Here is a 12,134-nt window from a genome sequence, read left to right on the forward strand (position 1 = left end):
AAATGAGTGGGATCTCATTCGGCCGAAACTATAAAGGTTCGTAGGCAAAAACAATCATCAATCGTCTTAAGATGATAGTTTACAACGTTCGTCAGGTATACATGAGTGCTTTTAAATAAAAACACACTCGCCGTAAACTTATTAACTAATTAATATAATTGTATTATAATATATTGTATTTGACGAGAACAGCTCAAAAAAGTAGTGAAATTATTCAAATATTCGCCAAAAACTGAATGCATAATAGGATGTGTATATTTAACGTCTGTTCTAATTTAAAAGTTAAACCTCACCGTAAGTACATTTCAATTCAAAGCAAAATACGCCAGACACCTAGTACGAAAAAGATCAGATTTCATTAGGTAACTCCAATTAAATAATAAATTTGTAACGAATATCGAGGTACTTAGCATTGAATATATAAATGCGTATATAATATGCGTATAAATATGCAAACTTAATACACATAAATACGTCGTAATTTAACCTGCCACATAACGTTCATTCGAGGTTTTCAGTTTTAGGAATTCAATATTGTGACTCAAGCAAACAGATTTAAAAAACGCGATACATTAAAATAATATGCAGTACTTGAAAAAGATGGATATAGAGAACTTGTACAATACGCATAGTGGCATCGCATCGTACGTATATGCGTACGCATATGTACGAAACAAATATAAGTGGAAGAAATCTATAGAAATATGGAGGTTTAAGAATTAGTGTTTTACGTATTACAAAGAAACGATCTGTTCAAAGCAACTTTGTCGTAAGTTGTATAGTGTTTTATTTATATATATATTTGTAATCTTCTCATAGACTAAATGGTTATTTCAAGAATAAACTGTTGAAAGTACCATCTGTGTCGAATTTTCAACCTGGAGCGACCCTGGGACATTTGAAACACTATTACTTATACCTCGAAAAAAAAATGTCATAACCTATAAAACCCAATACATATAGTTACATTTCCATACTATCTATTATTTATACATATATACGTCAAGTATCTAAAAACGTATGTTGTCATTGCTATATAAACCACTTTAGTTGTTGAGTTATAGCCCCCGATTCTAAGCGAGGGGTCTTAACCTTTGTACACCCTACCTTAGCAGCGGCATATACATGGTTTTTCGAACATTTTATTTCGGTAAAAATTGTTATTTCACCATCGTCATATGCTACTCACACACACACACATATGTATATAAATATAAATAAATAAATACGCTCCCGCCATTTCAGTACAGTAGCATGCGCCTTGCTATAAATATATATATACTCGTATATTTCAATTTAATTCGAAAATATGATGTTTTTCCGTCACTGAATCTCATACTCGGGTGAATCAAGAATGAATTAACGCGTTAGTTAGATTTTTTGAGAATTATACAACGTGTTATTTGCATTTTCAATATTTTATAAAAGAAAAAACTTTTTTCTTCTCTTTGTTAGTAAACAATACACAAAAAAAATAAAAATAATAATAATAATAAAAGACACGTTTAAAAGTCGTGATTATACCGAACAGAGTCAAATTAAACTATATGTCACAGGGAAGAAGTGTGATTCGGTGCGGAAATACCACTAAATTGAAATCAATAAAGACGTTTTTATGCGGTTCGAGTGTCCGCGCGGCGAGTTTCCCGGGGTTCAGCGATAAATAAAATGCGCTACTAGTGCAACAAACGCTTACGGTCTTCTACGTTACTACTACATAATATTAATAGTAAAAAAAAAAAACGGGAAAAATCCAAACAATTATAACACTGGAAACAGAAATATATCCGAAACGCGTGCTGCGGATATAACGGTAAACGGGAAGGATGTTGTATATAAGCAAATAAAGAAATAAATTAAAAATTAAAAAAAAAAACATAAAAACCGTAAGAAAACGAAATACGATTTGATCGATTTGTGTACCTTTGTCCGGCACGGGCCGGTGGCTGTACCCGTTGTGGTTGTCGGCGGCCGTCAGCTCGTCCAGTTCCGGTTGGTTCCAGACGAGCGCTTGCTTGGCGTCGGACGCGCGGTTGTTAGAGCAGCGCGCAGCCGCGGACGATGAGGGCCCGGCCGGACATGGTCCGCCGCCGCCGAGGCCGTAGGCGAACGACGACTCTTGCAGCGCATCATCGTCGTCGTTGTCCCGGCGCACGGCGGCCACGTGCACGCCGGACATGAGGCCCACGCCGGCCTCCTCCTCCTCGGACTCTATCCCGCGGCCACCGGCTCCATCCCATCTGCTGCGGCCGGACATCAGCGCGAACCACCGCCGGATGGTGGCCAGCTGCAGCTGCTGCTCGTTCCGCCAGATCCGTCACAGCGCATCGACGTCAGTCCACCATCAAGCGTCGTCTGCATTCGGCCACCCCGCCCCAAACACTCATGTCAGTACAACAACAACAACAGTCATATCGTTTTGCGCACCGGACGGAGCTACGTCCGGGCGCGTACGATCGGTCGATTAACACTGCGACACCGTTACAAGTGTTGAGATCAGTCCGAGGACGATGCGTTACGTGTACCGCTTACTACCGGCCAGTGGTTGACAACCTTTACGAGCCACGTTCACTAGTCGAAAAGGGTCAGCGGAATGATACGAAAAATTGATACGCTTTTTGATGATATTTGCTGGTTTTCGGATTCGGCCGGTTGCCGACCATTACTGGGCTAGATTGATTCGTTTCGAAATCGACTGACGTTCAGCGATGGAAGGTTTAAAGAAACTATAACACTACTCGAACAGCGAACACTGCGAAAACCGGTTAATTATTCCGGTTGAGTGTGATTTGTTCGTTTATTTCGTCCGAAAAAAACTTCGTTACATGAATTTACGTACCCGTAGACGCGTTGTAATCAATCTCAACACTGAACATAATTATTGCGTAAACAAGTGCAGTTCGTATTAACCGGAGGGCTGCGAATACTGTTCATATGTAGTCCGTGAACAAGTTTATTTATTTATTTGATTATTTTTTTTTTTTTTTTTTTTTGGTGAATTTTCGAGGACACCGAAAAGGTTTCATCGTTACTGTATTCACAACCCTGTATATGACATACGTACACAAATAAGTCACGCGCACGCACCTAGACGCACTTTCGATTTAGTCGTCGTTTTCTAAAAGTAATGGAACAAGCCAATATTTTTCTGATATAAAAAAATAAGAAAATCCAACTCAATCCCGGTTGTTGTCTGAGTGTTTGTTAAAAAATCCAAAGTTTTCGATCCCTTTCAAAAATGAACGAATGAAAAAAAAATTATTTTACGGTTTCATTTACCACGTATATAAACCACGTATTATAGTGTGATTAATGGTCAAGCATAAAATAAGTAAAACTGTATTTATCGATTAATACAGTAAAGGGACTGTATTACTTGAAAATCTGACAAAAATTGAAGTACAGTAATTCATTGTCTCTAATAGGTGCGCGCGCGCTCACAATTAATATATTATGTTACGGACAAAGTAGACAACCCAATCACTTACGTTAGACACTATAGGGCAAAGAATCGAATGACCATGTATCATCCGGTGGAAGAAATGGCCGTTTTACCAATTCAACTACCTTTTATACGAACACACGAAAGGTGTATTTTCATTCAGTTTAAACCAACGAAACGATTGGTCACCGAATTTCAAGAATTGAAAAATAACAAGTTAAATAAATATATAATATTAAACGTGTCAGAGTAATAGTACAAGTGTAATCGAAGAGGGAAGTATGAACGTTTTAATGGTTTATTTTTTTTTTGATATTCTTAGTTTCCTTTGTATCTTAACATTACAGCGAAACCTTATGGATATTTCAGTTATTAATGTTAATCTATCTTGTTTTTGTTCAGCTTATAATAACTCTCATGAGTCACGACCACAAATCGAAGTGTTAAAACTAGCGAGTTCGCTCTCTTTAAAATGTAAGTTACACAATTGTGCTACGTTTGAATAAAATCATTAGCTGAAATAAGGGAATACATTGGTAAGGCCTACATTTAAATATTTTATGCAATTAACTCGGTCAAAATATAATAAGGCACACGATTGGACGAAAGTTTAAGTTTAACATTGTATATTTTTTATGAAATCACCTAAACATTGGAGTTCACACTATTCAGAACTGAAAAATCGAAACACTTCAATAGATCACCGTACTTGTAAAGTATACCACACAATTCGATGTTATGCAGTAAAAACGAGTACATAATCGATGGGTACATTGTGAGGACTAAACTTACTTCACACTTATGAATATAAAAATTGAAAGCAGTTCGTAAAGCTAATAAACCGTTAAATGCGTTTGATAAATTTAATTAATTTGCACATTCATATAATTCTAAACAATTGTTAAGTTCTTATTAACAAAAAAAAAAAAATTATATATATATAGTATTGTATTAAAAATAATTATAGTGCACAACATTTTTACAAATTGCATTTTTCACTATTTTTTTTTTTTTTCATAATTTTAGTTTTGATTGTTTTTTATGTTTAAAGTTATTTTAACGGTATCATATTATATTCTTAAACATGCATCCTATGCAAAATACTTTTTTATCAACAATTTTGATGTTTAAAAATCCAACGTAGAACCAGTGCAGTAAATTATTTATCAATTAAAGTGCTTCTAAAGTTTAGACAAGTACAGTTCAACAAAACGTTGCGTGGTAACCCTTGCTCATACATTCTGCTTGTCTATGCTTCAGCTAAACTTGTACATAAAATAATGAGCTACCAGTTCGATTCTTGATTTAGTATTTAGTGTGCAAAATTACTGTACATATATATATATATATATATATGTATGACATTATATAGAAATATTATACGTGGATAACCCATAAAACATACATCCAACGCTATTCGATTGATCCAAGTGTCGTATCTGCACGTTGTGTCCGGCCAAAAACCCTAACCAACGACCATGGTCAGAGGTTAAGTTAGGGTTTCATACCATCCGGGTCTCTGTCTACTTTGCTCGAAACATATCGTCATAATAATTTAACGCAATATATAACATCTAAGTAAATCCAAGTTAATGTTATGACGGTGTTGTTACGACATGGAGGAGGAGGACGAGGACGTGACGTTCGCACTGATGGACGGAACGGAAGAATGTGACGCCAATATCTATTAGATATATATAAAATATATATCATAAATATTTATGTTAATTCAAATTAATTTCTTAATTATACATCTGTACTCGAGCCTACCAGGCGTTAGTTCAATAGATAAAAACAAATAATAAAAATATCGATTATTATCAAAACTATTGTTCACACGGGGATGCGCGGAAGTCGAAAATATTGATTTCGGGTGATTTTCTCGATCCTCGTCCACTGCGTTTGATGATTATCGCACGCACATTTGGTTACCGACCGTTAGAGTGCTGGTAAAACGTCTGCGCCAGCACATTCGTGGAATATACCCGCAAGCCTCTGGCGAAAAAGTGCAGTAAATCGAACACAATATTGCCTAACAAGCGTAATTATACTACACAAACGATAAACTGCACTACATATGCATAATTATCAACCAACTTGGTGATTACAAATTATTTTTCGAAAAGAGTTCAAACAATGTTGACTACCATTCCTCATTTTATCTTGGCAAAACTGTAACGTACGTAGATTACGGTTTCAAACGTACAGTTTCACCCGATTTATAAACATACGATTACAGAACATATTGGTGCATGAAACAGACTTTTGAAACACCTACAGAATTAGTTGTAACGATTTTCGTCGTTCGCAGGTGTTGTATAAATAATACACTATGTTTACGGAAACGGACATTACATAATTATCGAAAGGTATGCGCGAAAGGAAATGATATTAAAAAACACAAGGACACCCTTAGACCACTAACGAAATAAGAACAACCAAATTTCGACTACACTATATACACGCGTGTACGATGTATTATATTACTCGTATTTGCCGGGTACGTCGACAGATTTTTTATAAGGAACCACGATGTTTTGTTCGGTTTTACGCGACAAGTGGGAGGGTAGGAATTCATTGAAATTTCGTGAAAAGCACTACGTCGTTTTTATTATATTATATAAACCCATTTTGAGGAAAAAAAGAGAAACCGTTTCAACACAACGCGAGACGAAACGAGGGAAAAACGGTTCGGTAAAATTTGGAACGCAACACAAAAATATCATGCTGATTAGAACGCGTCAAATCGAAAAAACTCGAGTAAACAAATTGATGTCATTTTCTATTTTTATTTCTTTATACTAACTTGCGTGATTTTCAATGATATTCCGCTCAGCGAAAAATATATTTAGTCCAACACAGTACCTACGTAAGTTATTATTATGTTGTATAAAGTGCATCATTGCCATGATAAATGCACATACGCTTGCCCCACATTGTACATTGCTTTATAGCACTACGCGAAGTTATACTAAATATTTTGCAATTCGGCCAACCCGCCGGGCCAGCACGATAGTTAATTTTGTAATTGGTATTAAATGGTGTTGTTTTTGTTCAACGATGATTGAATATACGGATTTTAGATCATATTCGAAAAGAACATTAAAAATCATATTTAAAGGATGATTACTGTTGGTATGTAAAATATAGGTAAACTTTGGATGAATTAGTTTTTTAATCAAATTTTATACTGATATTTCTCAGCCCTATTGATAATACTTAATAAATATAAAAAACTGTTTTTTGACTGTTTTACACTACGAAGCTACTAATAGCCCTAACTAGCGCTTGTCCAAGAAAAAATCGGAAAAAGTAAATTGATCGAATAGATTACCTTCCACACCCTTCACAAATTAATAATAAGATCAACGTGTGCAACGAATTTAAATTTTAAGTGACATTTTTACCTTTGACAAGTATAATTTTGTTGAAGCTATGAATATTGAAGAAAAAATGTCAACCTGGAACTTGCCATTAATCCAATCACCGTTCATAGAATTTCGAAATTCAATGTGGGATTTTTTACTCTTAATTAAATGTACCTAATAATATTGATAGGATCAAATATTATAATTATCATTTATATTTTATCAAAATTATGCCTAATGATAGCATTCAAAATTTACTATATTCAAATATTTATAATATTATGACGACTTTATTATTATAATTTAATATCGTTAGAATATACATAATCATAGACCTTACACATCGATTAAAGTATTATATTTCTTTAAAACCACCATGAATCGGACGGAAAAAAAATTCTGAATACAATAATAATATTTTTTTATTTTTTTTTATTGAATCATATCCGCTCGGGACGTGAATGCGCGGAAAATTAATGAATTGCAAGGTCATCAAAACCGAGTACTCAACGCTATAAAAAATAGTGGAAACGCGAATGTAACTGCCGTTATAAAAACATGTTTGAAAAATTGTTTACAATATTAAAAATGTTAATCTAGTGTGCTTGACGGATGCGTTAAGCAAAGAATAAATGAAACCAGTAAAAAACGGAGGCCAAATCACGCAACTCGTTGCGTATATTGCAATCGTTTGTTTGCTAAAAAAAAGCACGCACAAGCGAGTATTTTTAAATCTTTAAAAAGAGAAAACACAACAAACTGTATAGGTACTATATTATAAATGTGTAATAATGAACAAAAAATAGTGTGATAAACCTATAAAATGTTCTCGAACGGGGTTTTCACATTCAATCAACGAAAAGTCATCCAGACCGTACAGAATTATAAATTATATTTTAAGTACATAAATTAAGAGAAAAAAAAATTGATTCAAACAAAAAGAAATAATTTTAATCGACGACTACACCTTTCGATCAAACACTAATAGTACTCGTATTTAAATAATACGTGTGCATTATACCATGATACCGAAATAAGAACGAGTATACCTACATATAAAGGCGTGATTCCTATGCACGTGTCTAGAGACGATTCAAATGTCGGCCCGCGCGATCAAACGTGAAATCCTACGTATGTGACTTATGACACGCAGCCGACTAGAATTTTTGGCCGCGAGATTAACAAACACCATGCAGTCATATACGTTTAGATCATTTGGACAATGTTAATTGATTATATGTTTTAAAAGAAAACAAAAAAAAATGGCTTTCGCTAAAAAACAAAAATTAAATATGAATCTACATATCATGGAGGAACAGACAATAGTTAAACACGTATTGTCCAATAATAAAAACTAAACGCATGAAATTTTCTTAACCAGGAAAAGGGAATGATGATTTTTCCGTGTCCTGATGAAAAAGCGTTCATGGCAAGATGAAACCGAATTCGGGGGATTCTTTTAGATTGAGCTGTTCAACTATGTATAATTTATACAGGAGAGGATATGCCCATAGAGAAAAACGGATTTTCCATGTGGGCCCCCTCGATACCATTATTTTTTTCATGGAAATTTATTATTATTTTTTTTTTATAATTAAATTATTTAAATTAAATTAGGATGAATAAATATAATATACTTTTTAAAAGCAATTTTTTTTTTAATTTTGGTGGTCCCATTAAAATAATTCCCTGTAATAAAAAAACTACCTATCCACCTCTGAATATATACACGAAAACGTTATTGATTTCTCTTTTTACAGCTGCGAAATGTGATTAAAATTGACCGGGATTCGGACGCCGGAGAAAACAAAAAAACGGTTCCGGCAGGAGTGGAAAAATTTAGGACAACGGATGCGAGATATTGTTGCGTAAGTGATGGCAAAGTGCGAACGATTAAATATAATAATATTATACATGAAACCCTTGTGTGTGTGATGTAATGTTTTCGTACGGGGATAACAGCTATTGTTTGTATACGTGTGCAGGGTAAAGCTTTTGGACGAGCACATATATATACCACAATCACCTACAGTAAAGCTAGTAGGTGTGTAATTAGCTGTTTTCGGGGCTACGGTTTCGAGGGGGTTGGAGGAAAGGGTGAAAGGTCCTTTGTTGTTAAGGGGGTTTTTCTCGCAAACCATTAGCCGTCACGAATTTTTATCACGCGGACAATGTGAACCTACCGTGTATTATTATACGGTCGATCCGCGCGACCAAACAACAAAACCATTGAAACCTGACCGCATAAAATATATAATATATTATGCACACGGTACGTATAATATAATATTAGTTTGACGGACAAATTAAATTTTATTTCGACGCGGGTCCGGCGCTGGAGCCAGTAGAAACGAAATTCATTTTCCATTAAGTTGTTGTCCATGTTTCATATTCGTTCTTTTTGATTTCTCTCGCCTTGGGCCACATGCATTTTTTCTGGGTTCGACCTTTCAAGCCACGCCACGAACGAGTCGTTAGAAGAAGGAGGGTGATTTTAATACGTAACATTATAATTCATTTCATACACAAAAACTAGGGTTTTTCTGTCGCTCTCCGTGTTGCAAATTCAAAATCGCACAATTTGCATAGAACAAAACGGTTAATTATTCAAAACGCAAAAACGCTCGCAATCATTGCCGACGATTACTGCGTGCATGCATATTATTATTGCTCGCATCGATTCCTTTTATGTACGGGCGTGCGTAAGACTTTGCCCTTGAAATCAAAATTCAGTTCAGCACACGGAACGATATATTATATATGGACCTCAGTACTAATTATACACATGACGTGGATGAACATAGTATCGTCCCTCCAACGTTATGTGTACTTGTGTTGTCGATGTAATTGCGATTGTACGACCCGAAACGATCCACGTCGTCTAAAACGGTAAAAGAACTTATTTTTGTGACCACTACAAGTGCGAATCACTCTAAACGCGCCTGCAGAGGCAATTTTGATACTTTAACCGACGGAAATTCTCCGGCAGAGAGATCGATATCAAAATATATAATAAATATAATACACTAATTTATTTGAGTTTATAGCCACATTAAGATCATACTTTCGTTTAAAAACATAAAAAACAAACCCGAACGCTGAATTCACAGACCCCAAACATAAAATTTGTATGCGTTCTATGAACAATAATAAAAAAATAAGAAAAATCGAACAACGTCGTCACTTAATTTCCAGAAAACTTTGGACAAAAACCTTTATATTCTTGCACTCAGAGCCAGACGTAGAAAACAGACAATTCAGTAAGCGTGGACTGCCAAACCGTAAAAATGACAGATATCCAATGACCGTACTCGTTGAAAACTCAATACGAACACTTATTATCAGGTTAAATATTATACTGGTGACGGTGTGACTGTATCGAATGGCAAAGATCAAATATTTTGATAACTTTATAACAACTAATGTAGTGAAACTATGACTCGGAACACACCGCGACGTAGATTCCGAAGAAAAAACTGTCTATAAACGTAATGTTTTCCCACAGAGATTTTATTCCGAAAACTAGTGAGATACAAATATGATTCGAGATAAAAAAAAATAAAATAATTTTTAATATTTAAGTAGATAAAAAGAACGGTCGAATATTTTATGAATACATGCCTAACTGCATATTTCAATGCCTGATTATTTAGGTTCTCATTGAACGATTTTCTAATCTGACTTGAAATTGTTAGGTATTTTTTCTTTCGTATTAATCCGATCGAACCGACTTATATGTCACTGTATTTTTTTTCACCTGCACCCGTTTCGTAGCGCTGATTATAAAAATATGCGAGTAAAAAATTGGAACAAATACAATTTATCAATATCGAACGGGGCACCGTTTGAAAGTTTTTTTTTGAAACGTATCGAACGATTAAAAGTCTCCTGTTCCGTCATTAGGTATTGTATTTCAATGGTCAAACGATGGAAACGACGAAAATGAACGATACATAAAAAAAAAAAAGAAAAAAAAAATCGAAGGACCGCAAACACCTTGTGGGCCGCGTTCACCGGATAGCTTCGAGTATTTTTATGACGGGCACGTGTCATCATCGTCACCGGGAAAACTGTACATTCCGCTTGTGGTCGGTGCCAATATCGTGAAGGAGAGAGACTCATTCGCCCACCACGAGTCTGCGCACACCTACCGCGTTCCATATAAATGCATTCGCATTATTCTCGTGCGATATGTCTCGTACTTTTTCCCACGACTTTGACCACAAAGGACTGCATAAATATATACATAAAACCGGGTACACTTTATTACGTATTTCAAATCGAAATCTCATGGTTAAAACAAACAAGTCCGAAATATCAAAGTTCGGCGTAACATGAACGCACGAGGTACACGAGTATTTGTGCAAGCGATCTAACTTCTGACCACGTCCTCTCGCCAGCGAGTACCACAAATGCGTTAAACGGCAAAAACAGCACTTTTTTTTTTTCTTACCCCTAACGCGCAGGGTCAATAGGCGAAATCTACGCACTGCATTTACGATTATTGTTGTACGTGCAAAGTATGTGTGTATTTATTTACACGCATACGCGGAGAGCACATCGCACGATTTTTTTTTTTTTATACACAAGTTTAAGCCTCTCGAACAACATACATATTTAAACCGAGATCCATCAAAAACTCCGCACGGGACAGGTTTCTCCGAGTACACAAAATAAACGATACATACGTGTATTATTATACGCGTATCAGGAAAGCGGATTATGTGCGTTCATCCCGCAGCCGAAAGCGGTTGAACCGATCGGAATCACACGTTACATTTACAGAATTTAAATAAAATTTTTATTAATTAATGAAATTTTTAATTCCGTTTATATAAGGAATTACACGTTCAAAAGCAAGTGGAAAACACTTGATGGCTGTGAATAATTCGCGTACGTGCGCATCCACTAACGCATCCAGACCTATCGTTACTACGTCGTTGGTACAATTACATCATCCAGATAACCAACTATAATGCAGCTGTGCCAGGTTTGAGCATATTACTGAAACCTGCATTCGAATGAAATCATACCTGGCGTTAAAACCTTCCCCCGTCCAACTTCACAGTATACGAATACGTACACTTCCTCGCGTAAAAACAAGCGAGACATAAAAATAATAATAATAACAACAATAAAAACCAGTACCATCTCGTCGTGGTACACGCACATACCATAATATAAGGGTATGATATCTACGCGAACCCAGATACTGGTTATAATCGTAAATATAAATACAGTGAAAACTTGCGGACAACGTGAACACACAATTATAAACACAAACACACACACACACACACACACACACACACACACACACACAC

At 35.5% G+C, this 12,134-nt stretch overlaps 1 protein-coding gene across 3 annotated transcripts in view; it reads right to left on the bottom strand.

Moving 5' to 3' along the window:
* The window catches only part of LOC112685420 (putative inorganic phosphate cotransporter), a 130,621-nt gene that overhangs the window by 72,739 nt on the left and 45,748 nt on the right, over nt 1–12,134 (bottom strand). Inside the window, exon 2 of one of the 3 annotated variants that reach the window (XM_025557282.1) lies at nt 1,924–2,355. The exons of the other annotated variants lie outside the window; for them this stretch is intronic. Within the exon in view, the coding sequence (XP_025413067.1) occupies nt 1,924–2,257 (334 nt within the window). The 5' untranslated portion in view covers nt 2,258–2,355. The remainder of the gene's footprint in view (nt 1–1,923; nt 2,356–12,134) is intronic. 3 annotated transcript variants of the gene reach the window in all.

This window comes from Sipha flava, unplaced genomic scaffold, assembly GCF_003268045.1.
Source record: "Sipha flava isolate LNK unplaced genomic scaffold, YSA_version1 275_pilon_pilon, whole genome shotgun sequence".
NCBI lineage: Eukaryota > Metazoa > Arthropoda > Insecta > Hemiptera > Aphididae > Sipha > Sipha flava.